Genomic DNA, 20,372 nt, shown 5'->3' with positions numbered 1-20,372 from the left:
AGTTACACCACTCTTTGATGTCCAGTCGCGGGCCGGAAGATACGATTTGGTGGGCTGCAAATGGGCCACAAGTTTGAGACACCTGAACTAAACTAAAACTAACATCAGACAGAGATAATGCATGTGGATTGTCATGTGTTCCCTAGTTCAGCTTTTGTCATGGAGAGTTGAGAAAGAGGACTTCACTGAGAAAGCCCACCTGGTTAAATTAATGGGTAATGTTGTCAGGGATTAGACTGCTGTCTACTAAAGTGCTGACAGGCACCAGTCCTCTCAAATCTCCTCCTCCGACTATAATACACGCAAAATGACACCCTCCACAAATCCTCAGCCTATTTCAGAACCATCTTTTCTCTTACATCTATAGTATTCTCTCTCCCACTTTCTCTCTTAATCTCTGTCTTGCTTTTGTCTCTTCAGAGGCCCAGGCAGCCGGATCATCTGTGTTTCTTAGTGTCAATTAAAAGTGAAATATCTGCATTTGTCAACATATCATTTATGGGTGGCCTGTGATGCTCAGTTGGTTTGTCAGCCAATCCCTGACACGGGAATCTCCCTCATTAGACCTGGAGCTGGCAGTATGATGGCTGACGCTGCTGGGAGGCTTCATCTGTCATCTGACTATAATGAAGTTTATCAGTTCAGCGCAATGCCAAACGGCCTGGGACCAGGGCTACACAGTGGACCCCACTGCCTACCATCGTTGGGGAGCCCACGTCCTGCTTTCTAGGTTATTGAGGCTTATTCTGTGTTGGCTTTTGAGGGTTGGGGCTGACGGACTTCTGCATGGTATTAGATCCCCAGGGCACCCCGGTAAAGGGGTGTGGGCCAGCTCTCCGACTCTTGGGAATGGGAGCCTGCCTGCAGGGCGGAACATGTGGGCAACTCACTTAAGATGGCTGCGAGGAGATTCACCTGGCCACTCACTGTCTTAACCGCTGGAATCATGAATTGTATTTGTGGGAGAATTACCTGCTCGCAGTTTGCAGTTTTTTGTTTCCATTCATCCATCCATTTTCTATATCGCTTGTCTTTTTGGGGGCGCGGGGGCATGCTGGAGCCTATCCCAGCTGACTTTGGGAGACAGGCGGGGTACACCCTGGACTGGTCGCCAGCCAATGGCAGGGCACATATAGACAAACAATCATTCTCATTCACATTCATACCTATGGACAATTTAGAGTCACCAATTAACCTAACATGCATGTTTTTGGATGTGGGAGAAAACCCACGCACGCACGGGGAAAACATGCAAACTCCACACAGAGATGCCCAGGGGAGAATCGAACCCAGGTTGTTTGAATCTCCAGGCTGTTAATGTGTTGGCCAACATGCTAACCACTAGACCACCATGCGGCCGTTTTTGTTTCATTTGAAGGTATTATAAAACATGTTTACATAAAACCTAAGCAGTTCTAAGTTTAGCATTTTCTTCCCCTACTGTACCCAAAATGACCCGAACGCCACCTTAAAAACGAGGTACAACCCATTGCTCATCTAAAGAAGTCCCGACTTGTCTAATTCATATTGCAGTTGTATTCTTATAATTGCATACAAAACGAGCTGTGGGCCAAAGATAGCGAAGGGTTTGTTTAATACTGTATGTACCTTCAGTCAAATGTCCAAACTTTTGAGACTTGAAAATGAACATATTCTTCCTGTAATACCTAAATGGTAAATGGCATATTTTTGTGAAATGTCTTTCATCAAAGCGGAACCGTTGAGTCACATGTTGAAAGGCAGAATCCTAACAACTCTGGCACTGGACGCAACTAAAATGAAAAGGTGACGACTGTGTTGTATGATGTCCTCTTACATGCTTTGTAGTAGTAGCAAGGTACGCTCAGGGTTACATGCCAACATTCCTGCCGCCTCTACTCCCACACTGTGGGATCAGAGAGGAGGAGGAGGAGGGCCTTTCCTCCTTCACGTTCCATCATTACAGGGAGTAGAGCCATGAGTAGCCTGCCTGGGTTGCAGTGGCTCAGAAACACAAAAGAATGCACAAAATGTGAAAAAGAACGGTCAAGTTTTTTTTTTCTGTAATTGAAAAATACCCGCATAGCATCGTGTCTGGAAAAATAAACATCATCAAGCATTATATTTTTCTCTGTCTGCCTTTGTTTGGCATTCCATTACATATCGTTTTCCAACATTATTTTCAAAAGGACTCCGGACATCTGCAAACACAAGTGAGGGGAGAATTATGTGGGTGGACCCTGTGTCCACACCAGGAAGATGTCAGATTGAGTTTACTGTTCTGTGCCCCTACTTCCTTTCTACCCTTGTTTGCTTGCTACAGGAGTCCTCGTCTTGTTTCTTGTTTTGTATGTTGACTTGTTTTTCCACCCTTACAGATTTTGGTTTTGATACTGTACTTTGCTATTTTTTTATATTTTTCTGACGTCTTCCAGGATTTCTGTGTTACTCCATTCCTGCTCTTTTGGACCCTCTTGAGTTGTTTTTATTGTGTGAATGCTTCTCAGCTTTCACACAATACAGTAATCCCTTGTTTATCGCGGTTCCAGACCCGACCACCAGAAGTCAATTTCCGCAAAGTATGATTCAATATTAATAAACGGAATATGTTCATAGCGTAGCAAGCCTGTTTATGACTTTCTAAATAGGATTATTTCCATTATTAGAGCCCCGTAGACATGAAATAACACCCCTATAGTCGCCTTTACACTCATATTACCCAATATAGTATATACAATCAGAGAAAATAAGCCATTTAAAACATAAATAAGACTCGTTCTCGTGTGTGTTTCAGTACATTTCTTGCCGGATGTGTGGACAGGAAGTGACGTCATGGATTCAAAGTTGAGTTTTAGCTGGTATACGGCCACAACGGTAGCCTGTGTTATTATGATGATGATGATGACTATTATTTTTATGTCATTACTGTGCCTGTTGCGAGATAAATAATTATGAAATAATAAAAGCCTTTCATTGGCGAGCAAGTCTGGTGCGTTACTAATGACACCTAGTGGCCAGTGTACATTTCATCAATGTCTCGTATCGCCTTAAACTGTATTTTAGTTCATTTTCATGCTTGAAAATGCTTAATGTAGGCTAAGAATACATAACATTTGGTTAGATGGTGCATTTTTGGACTCATAATAAGCCACAATCAAAAGGCGGAACAGCGTTCGTCTATTAATTAGGATTTTTGACAAACTAGACTGAGGTAGCAATGTTCCAACCAGGATGGAGCACAATTACAATTTTACACCATTTTTCATCATTCTTCATTTATTCCTCGACTGCTATTTCTTCTTCTCATGCCACTTCATTTTTTGTCCGCTCCCATATTTCTCAACCGATTCAAAGCAATCCAAAGTCAAAATGTTCAGCTCATCAGGACATGCTGGCTATCTACCAGGACTTAAAAAAAAAAAATTCCCACATTTACTGTAATTTCAGATTTTCTGTGACAGTTTTCCCTTTGAAAATTAATGAGCAATTAATTTGGCGCCCCCCTACTGGTGGAAAATCATTTTTCCCTGACTGTAACATTCAGCTCTACAGGGTGACATGGCTCAGGTGGTAGTCATTCATTAAATCGTTCTACTTATTTATACATTTCAACATTCAGTCTGCATTTTTACTTTACAACATTTCAAAATCCACCATTTTTAGTCCTAGGGCGAAAACCAAATGGGCAAAGACACTTGTGCATGGTGGCATGGTTCATGTCGTAGCGTGGTCGTTTCCCAGCTTGACTGTTGCTGGTTCGATCCACTCTTCTAGGATATTTCAACATCTCAGTTCATCTTCAACATTTTAGCATTCACACGCAACTTCTACTGAAATTGCTTTGTCGAGAGAAGTTCAAACATGCCCTCCAGTCAATTTCGTCACAGAGATTCAGTGAAGGCAAGTACAAATTACACACAAAATGAACGAAATGAAATGAAGACGTGTCAATCACTATTTGTTTTTATTCTTCCTTGAATAATTGTCAGATGCATTTCATATTTCCAAAGAGCAACATCATTCAACCAGACACAAATTAACATACATTGTTAATGTGGCGCTCCAGCGAACAAGTGATTTATTTCCTACTTTGGAATAGCATTTCCAGTCCCGAGCTACAATGTGCTATACAAGGGGCAACGTTGACTAAGCAACTCCAGTGTGATATCACTACCATTATGTACATACAGTAGGTGGCATTGTCACTGCACATTGTCCTGTCATGTGGAGCACGTGTACCATGATCTTCTTTCAAATCACCGTGTGTGTCGGAACAAATGACAAAACAACAATCACAGGATGCTCGAGAACATGAAGGCACAACTTGCATCTCATCATACACATACATGTACCGTCCCTGCAGGCAGCTTACAAGGAGCTAAGTCATCCCTATAAAAATGGAGACATTCATAGAGTCAATCAGCACTAAGTTAATGGGAAAAGCACCAGTGCAATGGATCTCTGCATGAAGAGGATAGAACACCCCACGCAAACACACGGATAACATCCTGTGAATCAGAATTTGAACCACTCCAGAGATATTGGTCCATATATCACAGTCGGGTAAAACGAAAATGACTACATCAGTGCCATTTTAGTCATGGTGGAAGACATACAGTACAAAGAGCTTACCTGGAGAACATGCAAACTAAACAGGGAAAGAATCTTGCCAAACACACCGGGAAGTGTTTCATTATCATGTTTCGATGGGCCATTGCAAATAAAATAGAATTTATCTCATGGTAAATGAACATACAAGAGCTGAAAACACAAGATCTGCTTGATCTCCAGAAGAACATTTGTGAGGTCAAAACACATTGGGGTCCATTTTCCGAGTTTCAAAGATGGAAGCATATGATTGTCCCAAATGCCTTGAGATACTGAACATTCTCATCCTATATCTGATTGGTTAACTGAGTGAATAACCTTTCAAACCGGAAAGGAACCTGGTACTGGGAGCTGCCAGGTTGTGTCTGTGTTGTTGTAATTGCTCAATATCAATAAAAAACCTGTCTCAGCTAAAAGCTAAATGTACAGTGACTGGTTTTCAGGAAAACAGAAGACGAGTCAAACTACAAGCCCTTCGATGGGGCACATGTCGAAAAACAAGAACCGTCCGAGACAGCATGTGTTATGAATATTTCATCACACAAAACACCAATGCAACAATCTTGGTCTGGCTTGAAAGCTAACATTTAGCCCCTCCAGCGGTACAAGTATCAATCCTCTACCGCTAAAAACTCTCTGAACAAGCAGCTTAATTTACTCTTATCCAGGAGTAAAGATATGTACATTTCCACATATACAATAACCATCAAAGTCTTTACTTTCATATCAACATCATCCATGTACACCTTGTACATGCACAGAAAAAATATTTTTTATGTTAGATATGTCTTTTTGGAGCAAAATGGCCCAGGGTTTAATTTGGTTATTCTCGATCCGCATAACAATTTCCCGAAAAGTGAAATGAGATAACTGATATTAATCTCCTGTCTGTTTGGTAACATTTGGGTGAGTGGTGATCTGATGTAGCTGCAGGAAGTTAACTGCATTTGTGCTGTTTCATGTGACCGTATACAGTAATAACTACATAAACGCTACAAAACAATATACAGTGGTAACTCTGTTAGCATACACCCCGGTGAGCGTTTTTTTTTCGGTTAACATAAATAATTTACGCCAAAATGTTGCCTCTGTTTGTGTACATTTTCCGGTTAGAGTACAATACGACACGCATCTTGTCACGTTATTAATACACTACACTGTACATGAGTCCAACTGTGTTCTTTAATGTACTTTTATCACAAAATGTCCTTGTTAGCATCTTGCTAATACATGGAAACATGACGCGGAAGTCAGCTCCGTCGTAATAATTAACGCTATTTTTTTTTTATTCAATGGTGTTTCTCACCTTCTTTATCAAAATGCTGGCACTTGCAACTTTCTTCGGTGCCATTTTGGCTTATTTTGCAGCTGTGATCTAAAGAAAAGCAGCAAATTGAAATGAGAAACACTATTGAAATCAAGAAATGACTTGCCAACAATCAAGTCTTCAATTAAGGTAAAAGTAACCTTAAATGTTCATTTATACCTTTTATTCATAATTCATATATATTTATATGCATTTAGAATTGTTTTTGTATGTAAAACTATAATTGTAAAGCTATAAAAACGTGTTTTGTCTTAACATTTTTGGATTTTTGCAACAAATTAATTGGATGTACATTATTTCTTATGGGAAAAAATGCTTTAGTTAAAGTATGTTTCAATTAGAGTCTGACCTTCTCGAACGGATAATTGATGCTAACCAAGGTTCCACTGTACGCTAAACAAAATAGAATAATATATTACATGTTTTGTGTTTTTGGTGTGGTACTACTTGAATGAGTGAGTGATTCCAGAATGATTCACAAATATAGTATGTATGGGTTGCCACTGGAGATGTGCGAGGCATGAACGAGCCGTCCCAACTCAACTCAAGTATTTTACTGAATCAGGACTCACGGGTACTCGTCTCCTTTAATTCATCCACTACTAAATTTGAAAAATGAAACCATTTAACATGTGATTAAGACCCTGTCCACACGGAAACGTTCCTGGGACTTTTTTTTTTTTTTTTTTTTTTTACGAGTTGAAAAAAATGTATGTCCACAATGTGCCAGCTTAGTAAATAGTTGCATCCAGACGGGAACGGATCACTACGCCTACGTGGTGCGTTGTAAACAGACACACAGACGGAATCACGTGACACACCAAACTATAGAAGAAGAATGCACATAAGTCCATCGTCTTTCGCTTTCCAAAGCTCTTCTAGACTTACGAGGAAGTGGAGTTACTATACATCTGTGAGTCATTCTGGTGTACAAGACAAAAAAAATCAGGAGAATGTCGACTGGGGCGAGCCATGCCAGTCCAAATATTCAGATATGATGCTGGCTTGTTGTCAAAACTTACTTCTGGTCACGTGACGGCGACGGCTCGGCGACGTCGTCAATTTCAACATGCAGCGGATTTGCTTGTCTACACGGAAACGACAAGCCGACGTTTTCAGATTTTCCCACTCTGGAAAAATATCGTTTCAGAGCACCCAAATCGCCGTTGCCATGTAAATGAAAGGCTGCAAAGATGAAATACTTCACTGTTTTGACCTGAAAACGTTTCCGTGTGGTTAGCCCGTAAATGCGAGACAAGTCCGGGGATCGGTGACTCGAGTGAATCGAGTACCTGATTTCACTTCAGTGAGTGACTCATGAAAGCATTTGAGTTTGGCATCACTCGTTTCCAACCGAGCTATGTATGCCTCTGGCCTATGTGCACAAATTTAAGCAAATCCAGCTCTGCATATTAACATTACCCAAAGAAAATGAATGCTTTCTTTTCTGCGTCGGGAAAATGTTTTTACAGCAATTAGATCTCAGTAATAACACAAATTAAATACTATTTACCTTAAATTGTGACAAAGAGTTAAAAAATCACAGAAAATGCTGCATATTAACAACATAAAAACACACAGCAATCACGCCATATATACATAAAGTCATGGTGACCAGAGTAAGTTGCTCCCGGAGTCATCTTACAGCGTTTTTTTTTGTTTGTTAACTTTTAACACATCAGCATGTTGAGTCAGTGGGTGTACGCAAAACCTCTCAAATACAAACAAACAATAAAGCTTGTCACTTAACATGTCGTTCAAATGGAGCTGGGAGGCAATGATCTTGTCAAGGATTTCTACGAGAAATGGAAGATTGGATAATCACAGCGAAAAGCAGACAAAACAGCCCCACCCACCCTCCCCCCAACAAAAAACACAAAAAAGAAAGAGAAAATGCATTGTTCAGAGCACCTGTATACAGAATAGATCATCCGTGCCTCACAGAAGCAATAACACTTAAATCCTGCTTAAATGCTCAGTCGAAAAAATACACCTCACAAGTACCAAATCAACCTTCCAGAAAAAATCATCCAACTGAGTGAATTAGCATTGAAATCCGGTTGAAATAATACTGATCTTCCACCTGTGACTAGCTTGTCACTTTACTCCCATTACATTCATTCATTCATTTTCTACAGCGTTTATCCTCGTTAGGGTCACCGGTGACCTGAAAAAGCATAACCCCTACCAGCTAAGCCTTAACGACTAACCCTAACTCCCTAACCCTTGGCCCGAACTCTAATCCTAAACCCCTAATCCTTATCCTTAACCCAAACTCTAATCCTAACCCCAACCCTAACCCAGCCAACTACATATTCATGCTCGGTGGCTAATTCTGTACATGAAACGCCTGAATGAGCTGCTGAGCCCAAGTGGTTTTATTATAGACTTAGTTGGATCTTTCTTGCAAAAAACAAACCAAAAAAAGCAGAAAAGAACGTTAGCCAGAAATCTGTAAGTTTCACGAAGAAGGCTCTTGGTTAACAACTAAGACGACAACCAAATATTATGTATACTGTATAATATACTGTAATTCTAAACAAATTATATTCTAATTTACAAGCTGTTCTTCTTGAATGGTAAACCGAGAGCTCAGAGAGAGGTATATAATACTTCTACACTTTTGACGAACCCGTGCAATAAATAAAAAGGTCAGCTCTCCGCTTGTGATGGATGGTCAGATATGTTTAAAAGACCACCTCTTGTTCTGTTCTCTCTGGGCTTTTCAACACAAACAATCATTTTTTTCTTTCATTTTCATTTACGTGATGAATTACTTGCCCTTTCATGGCTTTTCCGTACTTGTTGCGATCCAAATCATGGTCCAATACTCTGAGATTATCTTCTCCGCACATCTTTACAAAGCAAATCTTTGTCATTTTTCTGTCTTGTGATCGGATACCTGCCCATCTCTGAAGCTTATGTGGAGCATCAGTCATCCACCTTGTAGGTGGAGGGCTCCACAGCACGGCCACTCAGAGAATGTGGTTTCTTCTCTTTACGAGTCCCAGACAGCCTCTTAAAACGAGGCAGTAGACTGGACTGCAGGTCTCAGATTAGCCTCTCTTCAGGGGGAACTTTGAGGACGCTGCCCATCTCCAGCCTAGCTCCAGCTACCTCCTGCGAGCTGGGGCTGTAGGTGCCCTCTGACTGACGCTTCTTCCGGGCCGTCATGATTAGGAAAAAGATCACCAGGATGGCGAGTAATACACATAACATGGTGAGGGGGATGGTCACGACCAGCCAGGGGACACGCTCCTTTTGTTCCTTTTTCTGCAAGACAATTGGCAGGAATGAGCATGCAAACATAGAGGATCATGACAATTGTTGTGTCTCAATTCGTGGACGTCCATACTGCTGTGCACTGTCAAATGATGTTGAACTCAAAACGCCCCAAATGGTGAGTGCACACTGATGGAATGTCATGTTCCGTAGGACAGTTGGACTTTTGTTTGGTTTCATTTAGGGACGGGCCGAATACTCTTTTTAGACAAGTATCCGTTACGGATAATGCATTTTTGCCGAGTACGAGCATGAAACGAGTACAGCTCGTCATTATCCGTAATCGTGATGAAGGAAAATTCTCAGTGGGTAGCTAGTTATGTATTCACTCTTCACACTGTGATTGACCAGTCACTGCACATCAGGACTGCACTCGGCACCAGTAACAACCTTCATTTTGGCCGAGGATCGTCCACTATCTTGATGGACAGCCAATCGGATCCTCCGGCTCAGGGCCGGTGACATTTTTTTGGGTCGACCACTTGACTTTTTTGTTCCATAATCCTAGGGATCTTTGAAGAAGTTTCAAATGATGTCTCATGTCTGACTGCGTCCACCCTCGGCAGCAGGCTGAGCGTTGCGAGAGGCCTTGCTTATGCAGCTCCACAATCCGCCGCATTCAAAAAGGAAGCTTTTTTCCTTAGCCATCAGGAGATCATGATAGTATGAATACTTGATAGAAAATTATATGTAATCCACTTTTTTGCCAAGATTTTGGATTTTAAAGACTGGTATTCAGCTGATGAGCATTTCACTTGAATGTTTGTTTGCAATTCCTCAAAAACTTTTTTGCCTCATTCCAGTTTCTTATTTTTGCATTCTGAAGCTCTACTTAGAACCTCCTTAACATCCAACAGTGCAAAATGTAAATTTTTGCAATTTTTCAACGGCTCTTAAAGTATCAGCATCACCGATGCTGGAATATCAGGCATCCAGTTACACTCACATGACTACGTCAGGACATGATCTGAATACAGTGTGTACTTACATTGCTTTCACAGAATGTGCCGCTATAACCTGGCACACATACGCACTGGAAATGGTTGAGTCTGTCTAGACAGGTGGCACCATTAAGACAAGGACTGGACTGGCACTCGTCTATTTCTGTCTCACACCTGAAAGACATCAGTGCGGCTTTAATACAACACATGCTGACGCTCACCAACACCAACAAGCAAACATTCTCCTGACATGAAGAGACCAAGCCTAAGGCTGGATTAACACGACATCCACGTCTAAATGCCGATAAAAGAAAGTCCAAATTAATCGTATTTGCCAATGGTACTGTAGCAAAAATGGACAGATCAGATCTACTCTGTCAATGCAAGCATTGGCATAACTGAAATACAATAGAAAGCAAACAGCAAAAACATATACAGTATGAAAATACTGGATTCATTCCGTGCAGATTTTGTACTTTTATGGTGGGTTTATTTTTACAGAGAGAGACAGAATATCAACATAAAATCAATTCAAGGCTTTCTCCCCTGGCTACTAAGTAATGCTACTTATTTCACTAAATAAAATACATTTGTTGAATGTTTTTTTTCAGACATTTTCATTAATATTCTGTCTCTCTCTATCCAAATTACAGACTGTTCATGCCTTTGTAAGAGAGTAAACCTTTCCCATATCCCTGGCAGTGTAATGAACACCTAGTGACCAATGTAGAATACTACATATGATCACAACGTCTTTGAGTTCGTCTTCTGAATGCCTTATACTTGTATTTTACTTCATTTAGCCATTATGCTTCTGCCTTGAATGTGTTCCATTCCCGGCCAGGGTTGCGTGAAGACAGGTACCGCTGACAGGCAGAAGTGGAAAGAATAAAATCAGAATTATTTCCCCAACTTCATATGGTATATTGGATGGGCAGAGAGCATTAAACGAGAAAAAGGAAGTAAGTAACCGACATTAGTATTTTACCTACATTTTAGTCCAGTGGAGGGAAGAGTCGGTTGAGGTCAACTAAACAGTATGTGACATTTAATATTTTTATTATTTATTTGTTATGGTTTCTCCACTGTTGTCCTTGCCCAATCTTGACACATGTAGTTGTGTTTATGCATTTTGATTGTCTGCTTGTCTCAAAAAATCTATCCTTGTGTCACAGCAATGCAGATTGTAAGGACCGTGAATGGCCGGCTTTTAGTACACGATTTCCTGTGTGCATACGACTCGTTTAGTCACCTTGTGCTCTGTTTTCAGATCAAAATTTGCAATAAAACGAACTGTTGTAACACTTCCATTAGTACCAGCTCCAACAAAACTCTCCAATTCTCTATCACGGTTTTTCAAAAATATATTAATTAATAAATCATGCTGTTTCGTGGTTGAATATGGCCTGAATATGCATATTTAAGCAAATTTTTTTGCTTAAATGAAGCATTTTTCAAGCATAAAAATGGCTAAATGAAATAAAATACACATATAAGGCATTCAGAAAACAAACTCAAAGATGTTGTGATCATATGTAGTATTCTACATTGGTCACTAGGTGTTCGGTGAGACATACAAGCACCAGACTTGATCGCTGGCTTTGATTGTAGGTTTGAATGATCTCACAACAGGCACAATAATTCCTAACAAGGGCTACTGCTGAAGCTAATACTCAACTCTGAACCCCCAACATAGGCCTGTCACGATTATTGATATATCAATTAATCAAACAATTTTAAAAAATGAAGTTGGCCATTTTGCTGGCCTCTATAAATTGACATGTGCATGTGTGTTTGTTTCCCTTTTTCTCCTCTCTCTTTACCGCACAGGCTGGATGACAAGAGAGTTGACGCTGCAAATTGGTGAAGCTAGTTTTATGTTAGACGTTGGATATTCGTCTCCGACGTTGTTAATTTCACATTGGCAGTTGCAACAGTGATAGTTCCCCCTCACTGTGCCTGGACTGCTCTCTCATGGTGCAGGGAGCTCACACGGGAAGAGTGTGTGGAAATATTTCCCCAGCGGACTGCTCATTGACAGCGGCATGTCCTCACAAACACTAACCAGCCCTCTCCTGAACTAAACACGTCGAGGTGGCAACTGGAAACATCGGCTAAATCGGCGAAAAAACGTTGATATTCTGACGAGCCACCGAACATGAGCTCATGCAGTAGCCAGTGTAAGCTATGTGGGTTAGCTTGGTTTAGCGGAGCATGCTAATGTGGCCGTGTGTGTGTGTGTGTGTGTGTGTGTGCCAATCAGGCTGTATGAGCTGTGTTAATGTAACCCAGCGACAACAGGGACAACAGCCACGGCTTCAAGAGGCACTCGATAGCTATCTCACTTAGCCATAGTGAAAACACATTTTCAGCACACATCACACTTCACACTTCCGTCCTTCAAAATAAGAGCGGCAAACATGCTGTCTAATGGTGGCAATAAAATAGCAGGGTCATAAAAATACCTTATATTAATAAAGCTATTAAAATTGCATCTGCAATTTTATTTAAAAGCTCTTGACATCCCAATTACAATGTTAAATACTCTTGAGAAATTATTATTTATTGCTTTCGAAATGATGTACTCACATTATTGTACATATTATCATATTATTATATTATACAATTTCATTAATGAAAACATGGTCTCAAAAAATGTTGCCAATAATATAGCCTACCGACAATAATTTGTAAGACAACTATCATCCAGCAAAATGTGTTAACGTGACAGGCCTACCCCAACATCTCTTCCTGTCTGCTCCCCACTCAGCTACTCTAGAAGGGGGAAACATTTACCACAACACACACGAGCACGAGTCTTCACTATGTCTTAAATGTCCTATTTCCCTTATTATGTCTAGTATATTTTGTAATGCAAGTATAAAGGGGTGTTATTTCATGTCTAAAGGCCTCTAATAACACATATGTAGTGTATTTTCTGACTGAATAATTTGAAATACATTTATGATTTGATAGCGAGAGATTCTGCAAGAATCACTCAGCAGCTATGTGGTGTGGAATGTGTGACTCTCACCTCGGACCAGTGTATCCTGGCTTGCAGGTGCAATTGCCCCCAGTCTCCTCCCCTATGCAAACCCCTCCATTAAGACACTTCGTCATGGCATCACAAGCCACTGGAGGGAATCGCCATCTGTTGAACACAGAAATAGAATTCAACAGATTGTACAAAGCGATAGAACTGTAATTTGGTGAACCTCTGGCCCTCTTCATAGACTTCATAGACTTTTAAATGTCTATGCCACTGACTGATGATCGTGATTCTGTCTTTCCTCAATTCCTACTGAGATTGTGTGTGACATTTTTTTTTACATTTATATGTGCAGTGGCACTAATATCAAGAAAGGTTTATTTACGCTACTTGGATGTGTAAAGATCACACATACTGTACATTAATTCATTCATTTGTTGTCATTCTATATGACATATAACACCTGAGATTCCTTTTTGATGGAAAAAAACACTCTGGAATGTGGCCTGAGGCAGTCAGCCCATACTAGATGTTGGACACTCTTTAAAGACATTGTTGCCATTTTTTATTGAGTAGGGGTTTTCAAAGTCTAACAATGTGGGCCTCCCTGAAATGGTCTGAAAACCCCAGTTGTGAGGTATCCTTGCATGTCATCGACAATGACCCAGACACACTAAATGGTAAAAGACAGGCTGAAACGAGATGCAAAAACTATATGTTCTTGCTCAAAACAAAACCTGAGTCCTGTTTGACAACTGACCGTTGTTTTTATGGTCATTATTTATACAGTCAAATTAGGCCAGTTCTGAGCAAATAATATGAGGCTAAAAATGCATATACAAGCAAGTTAGGGCAAAATGTTGCCTCAGTTTGCGTACATTTTCCTGTTGGCTTACAATATGTTGTGTTGTGTTAATAATACACTGCGTGAGTACAACTATGTTCTTAATGTATTATCTCAAAACGTCCTTGTGAGCAGCTTGCTGATGTATGGCAACAGGAAGCGGAATCAGTTCTGTTGCCTTTCTATGATGTCATCAGCGGTTGACTCTTTAGTTTTTTGCTAACTAACACAGTTATGCCACAAGTCTCAACAATATTGACACTAAACACCTTTTTATAGTTTTAAAATGATAGCTTTACACGCAGAAAACAATTCTAAATGCATATAAATGATCGTCACCGTACTCCTTGTTACCAAAGACAATGTGGCAGCGAGATCAACACGGACGCCACCTTGGTGTTTGAGTTATTTCTTGAATTCAATAGTGTTTCTCACCTTCTTCATCAAAATGCTGGCACTTGCATCTTTCTTTGGCTTCATTTTGTCTTATTTTGCAGCCTTGATCAAAAGAAAAGACTTCAGGTGAGAAACACTATTGAATTCAAGAACTAACTAAAAAGTAAACGTAACCTGAGATGTTCATTGATCCGTTTCAGTCATCATTTATATGTAGTATATGCATTTAGAATTGTTTTCTGCATGTAAAACTATAAACACGTGTTTTGGCTTTCTGGAAGTAAGGATTCACCGGATTTACATAATTTCTTATAGGAACAATTTTGTTGGTAATAGTAGGTTTCTGTTAGAGTCGGACCTTCTGGAATGTTGCAATGATGCTAACCACGGTTCCACTGTACTGCATTTATGGACATACTAAATGTTAGGTTTATAAAATGGTCTTTGTAAGTAAGTGCAAAATGTTGAAAGTCCCACATGCTATCAAAGTTTATATGCATTAAAAAACTCACTGGCAGCGTTTGCCCACGTATCCAGGAGGACACAAACAGGTATGAGATTCCATGCTTTCCACACAGGTTCCCCCATTCAAGCAGCTGAACTCCAAACAGTCATCCACCTCTTCATGACAGTTTCTCCCCACATAGCCAGGTTCACAGTCACATTGGTAATCTGCCAGGAAGTCTTTGCATGTCCCATACACACAAGGGCCGGAAGAGCACTCATTTATCTCAGCCTCACACAGCCTCCCCTCCCAACCTGGCCTGCAGCTGCAGTTAAACTCATTAAACTGGTCCTGGCACACGCCGTCATTGAGACATGGCTGAGAATCACAAACCGGGGCACCCTGGCACCCGATGGTTGGCTCATGTTCACTCAGTCTGGAGAAACGACTTGTCTGAGGGGCGTCTGGTACGTTGAAGAGCGGTAGGTAGATTCCACCCACTCGCACTTCCCCCAGACATCCAGTATATTTTTCAGCGAGCCAAATTTTGGTATCGTTAAGGAAGTTCAGGTTGCCACCGGCTCCGAGGCTGCCACCAGCTGTGTACCCATCCACTGTGAGAAGCCATCGAGACGCTGATAGTGCAGGGTCGACCATGGTCAGCTCTACACGATGCCACGCCCCATCTGCAATGGTCCTGTCACTGGTAAAAGCCAGCAGCTCTGCACTTGCTCCACTGTCAATTTTGACCAGAAGGGTGGAATTGAGGAGACCCAGGCAGAAAACCTCAGCTCTGTTGTTGGCCCTCACCAAGATGCCATTCTCCTCTCGTGTTCTAATGGCCATGGTGATGTTGGTTACCGGGCTCAGCAGGGAGCCGTTGGCGAAATATTCAAGAGCATTGTCCTGAAAAAAGGCTTCAGTCAAACCTGTGGGAAGAGAAGGATGAAATAGATTAATGATACCATTTGTCGCCACATAATCAAATTACTCCTTGTTTCTCGTATGAGCAGTCTTGCCTTGTCACATTTCATCCCTACTGACTAAAAGATTAGGCAGATTTTATTCATTGTGTGGCAGGAAGACCCCCAATTGTTCCTCTTCCTCGTCTCTCACGCTTTCCCTTGTATCCCGTTCTCGTCCTCCAGTTGCTTCTATTAAGCTGTCGTATTTTTGTACCTACCTGTATTTTTGTAGCTTATATCACGTTTAATTCTGCCACCGATTCTCCCGTTGTCTTCCTGGCATTGCCGTTTCTCCGCTACCGTTGCACATTTTTACCTAGCATTCTTGAATTGTAGTTTTTGGTCAGTTCTTCAGTCTTTGGCCGTTGGTCAGTCACTGGCATGTTTAGTTCCTATCTACTGTGAGCACCTCCATCCATCTTCCGTTTATCTGAGGTCGGGTCACGGGGGCAGCAGCCCAGGCTTTCCTCTCCCCGGCTGCTTCGTCCAGCTCCTTCCGGCGGATCCTGAGGCGTTCCCAGAACAGTTGAGATACACAGTCCCTCTAATGTGTCTTGAGTCTTCCTCAAGGCCTCCTGCCGGTCGAACGTGCCTTTAACACATCCACAGGGAGGTGTCTGGGAGTCATCCTTACCAGATGCCTGAGTCACCTTATCTGGTTTCTCTCAGTGCGGAGGAGCAGTGGCTCTACTCCTGAGTACCTGATTTTTTTTGCCTTGAACTTTTGCACTCTCGTGAGCTGTTCTTAAGGACTATATTTTAGTCTCTGGATCTCCGGGTCCAAACCTACACAAAATGTTACAATAATATATGTTTCTTGTCCAGTAGTTACTTTTCTTTGCCATGCGGCCACCAGAGAACAGAACTGAACTAAGATTTTTGCTTTCATTTCATTGACCTGATGTTGGTAATTATTCTGACCATTGGATGTTAGAAGAGCTTCCTGTAACTCGAGACTGAAAGTCATATGAGTAGTGTTAGAGCTAAACTATAAACTGGTCCTGATGTGAATTTCTTTCATGTGACAGAATACAGTGATAATTGGTAGCAAAAGACTACTCACACTCATAACCATCCCATAGGTCAACACATTGCCCTCTCCCAGAACACGGGTTGTCGACACACCACAAACGTTTCTGGCACAGTCGTCCAGAGAATTGAATGGGACAGTCACACTTGAAGTCATTCCAGGTGATCTGGCACTCCCCACCGTTGGCACATGGCTCGTTCTGTGTACAGACAAACACAGGTGCGTGGATTAGATGCTCACTTGTAAAATCTCTAACCCAAGACGACTGCACAGGTCCAGCAAAAGCTGCAGAGAAGATTAGGAGGTAACATATAGATCAAAGGGACTCACAACCAGATCAGTGAGTGCACGGAAACTATCTGACACATTTGGTTCACATTGGGGATAGAGACAAGCACAAAACACAAGACTATGCATTAAAAATAGCACTGTATATAATACTGTATACTATAACACATGGTGTCCTGGAAGTCTGGAGAGAAGGGACATGTGGAGTTACATCAGTATTTAGGGGTGGGCGGATCCATCAACTTCTTGTCAGCTGAAACATAATCACTCATGCAGTTCTTATCCAATGGGAGGCTCTTATCTATTTTTTTAGTTAAATCCAGCTGGTGACCTTTTTTGGGGGCAGGCAGTATATTGTTTTACAGTGGAACTTTGGTTAGATTCATTAGTCCTTTCCAGGAGGTCCGACTCCCAAACCCAAACACCCAAATCAAAATTCCCCTTAAGAAATAATATAAATCCATCTTGAATAGTGTTTCTCACCTCAAGTCTCTCCTTTTCTTTTGATCACGGCTGCAGAATATGCAAAATTGGTGCCAAACAAAGTTGCAAGTGCCAGCGTTTTGATAAAGAAGATGACAAACACTCTTGAATTCAAGAAACAAGTCATGGCAAAACACCAAGGTGGTGTTCGTGTTGGTCTTGTTACCACATCGTGTCTTTGTAAACACATCATCACGACTTCAATGAAGGTAAAAGTACCTTAAATGCTCATTTATCCCCTTCATTCATAATTTATATGTATTAGAATTGTTTTATGCATGTAAAACTCTAATTGTAAAAGTATAAAAACAAAACGTAACTGTGTTAGTTAGCAAAGAACTACAGAGTCAACCGCTGATGACATCATAGAAAGGCAAAAGAACTGACTTCCGCTTCCTGTTTCCATTAGCACACTGCTAACAAGGACCTTTTGTGATTTAAAAAAACACAGATGCACTCACACAGTGTGTTAACTTGACTAGACGCACGCCATATTGTATGCTAACTAAAAAATGTACACAAATCGAGGCAACATTTTGGCGTAAATTTTTGACAGGGACAAAAAACATGCTAACCAAGGTTGCACTTGGTTTTCATATATCGTAAAATTGTTTACAAAGTTTCGTGATAAAACAATTTTTGGTTTGCCTGAAATCTTGTGTTTTATTTAATTAGAACTATTATCAACAAATTAAAGGCAAAATCACCAAATCATGAACTAATCTTGAAACGTTTAATTTCAATAAAAAGTATCAGCATCAGTATCGGCAATACTGGCCCTGTATTTCTTTACTTGGTACGGGATTGATCCCAAAATTTGCCGTATCGCCCTGCCCCAATGTGATCAAATCAAGTCTACGTGAATTTTACAAAGCGCATCAACCTTTGCATCACAAATGTTGGAAATCATATTGAAAAAAATTTCACTTCTTGAAAATGTGGATTTTTTTTAGGGACGCCTTGTATAATATTAGATATTATTAAGACATGTCTTCATATATCCCGCATGAATTTATGTGAAAGTATTGAACCATAAACAGCTTCTTTTACATACCAATCAGATTACGTCAGCAGACAATATGAACTGCGTGTTGTTCCTAATGGTTTATTTTTTAATGTATGCATATCTTTAATTATTTGATTTGATTAGAGCATGTCTTAGCTTCGTTACTTTGGCTCTCATTTAGGAGCTTATGTTATTTTTCACTGGATCACTGACAGAATATGAATACAGTGGATCCCCGCACATTTGCAATTCTACAAACTTGTGGAAAAATATTTTTTACATTTTTCTTCTTCAGAATCATTTTTTTTCCTCAGAAAATGCATCTCATCCCCCAAGTCGGTAATCATTTACTGTGTAAACTGTATAGATACTGTATAAATAAAAACTATTTTTGCATCTTTATGCTATGTTTTTTCATCATGCGTTCAAGATTTCACACTTTGTTCAACGGGCCTTGAACGCAACATTGATGCAAAAGTGAAATATATATAAATTCTTCCCTGTTAGAACAATTTCATGTGTTCATGGATCATCTTACATTATCATTCATTAGTGGTGAGAAGCTATACATTTTATACTTTAAATGTGTTTAATAAGTGTGTGAAGCATATTGAAAAGAGAAGGGGAGGGTTCTGGAGCTGAATCTACCTGGTAATCCAATAATTACAACAGTCACTTTTATTGCAAATGTTGATCCGAAAAGTGTGAATGGTTGTTTGTTTAGATGTGACCTGCGATTGGCTGGCGACCAATCCAGGGTGCAGCCCGTCTCTCGCCCAAAGTTTGCTAAATACAAGGCAGAAGACTATGCATGTTTGAGTCCTGTCTATCACATGATCCACTACAAGCCAATCACCGCTAAGATTACATGATTTTTTTTTTTTTGGCTGGTCATCATGTCAACTTTTAACAGAACCAGTGAAGAGAATGCTGTTTTTTTTATACAGTACCTTGCAAGTGTTATCACTCTGACATCCTGGCAAAACATTCTCCTCTGCAGTGGCCTGGTAAATCTCCAACTCCTCTGTGTGATCCACAATGGTCAGATGCTTGTTGTCCAGGCGGATGTCTTGGAGGCAGCCCTTGAATGTTCCACCCCAGATGTTGATGTTTTCACCCGCAAGGAGTCCTCCAACATACACCACATCTCCTGCCTCGATGCTCACGTTCCCTAAGGCGCGGTGGTTACCCGCTTTGGGGAAGAACACGTGGCCATAGTTGACTTTTACAGTCACCAAATTATTGCTGCCGTCCGTGAGGGACTTGGCCTCTGACAAGAGTGTGGTGTAAGGGCTGTAGATGGCAACTGCAGTGTCCTTCAGGTAGACAGTGAGGTAGGACCTTTTCTCTCGGCGAAACTGCAGAAGTAAGCCATTCTCTTTCAGAGACCGCATCATAAAGGAGATGGAGAAATTTTCTCCGTGGGTTTCTGTGATGTTAAAGGCGGCGTAGCTTGTGGTGTTCTCATGACCAAAGGTCCAGGATGGGTATTCTGCAAAAAAGCATATTTGTTGTTTAACGTACATTTATCATTTCAGAGTGGCTTGCTTTAAACGTTTGATCTTTAGGAACAACCAAAAATGTTGCTTGTAAATTTTACTTTGCCCAAAAATCTAAATCAAACTGTTTTAAGTTGCAACAAGGGGTGTAGCGGTACATGTATTCATCATCTGATTGTTCGGTACGGAACTTTCGGTTTAGTACAGAGTCGTACCAGTTTTCAACAATGTACACATTAATGCCCTGTCCACACGGAAATGTCACTGGGTGAAAACGATGTAATACATAA

The 20,372-nt window shown here is 40.8% G+C and overlaps 1 protein-coding gene across 1 annotated transcript in view; it reads right to left on the bottom strand.

Annotated features, from left to right (window-relative positions):
* Positions 1-3,926: 3,926 nt before the first annotated feature.
* Positions 3,927-20,372, bottom strand: part of LOC129180331 (protein crumbs homolog 1-like) — a 41,475-nt gene continuing 25,029 nt past the window's right edge. Inside the window, exons 8-13 of the mRNA XM_054774704.1 lie at positions 19,534-20,075; positions 16,840-17,005; positions 14,879-15,740; positions 13,172-13,288; positions 10,185-10,311; positions 3,927-9,187 (exon numbers count right to left, since the gene is read on the bottom strand). Of these exons, the coding sequence (XP_054630679.1) occupies positions 8,966-9,187; positions 10,185-10,311; positions 13,172-13,288; positions 14,879-15,740; positions 16,840-17,005; positions 19,534-20,075 (2,036 nt within the window). The 3' untranslated portion in view covers positions 3,927-8,965. The remainder of the gene's footprint in view (positions 9,188-10,184; positions 10,312-13,171; positions 13,289-14,878; positions 15,741-16,839; positions 17,006-19,533; positions 20,076-20,372) is intronic.

The sequence above is a fragment of the Dunckerocampus dactyliophorus genome, chromosome 4, assembly GCF_027744805.1.
Source record: "Dunckerocampus dactyliophorus isolate RoL2022-P2 chromosome 4, RoL_Ddac_1.1, whole genome shotgun sequence".
NCBI lineage: Eukaryota > Metazoa > Chordata > Actinopteri > Syngnathiformes > Syngnathidae > Dunckerocampus > Dunckerocampus dactyliophorus.
Note: the sequence above shows the minus strand (reverse complement) of the source record. Positions and strands in the feature narration are given on the sequence as shown.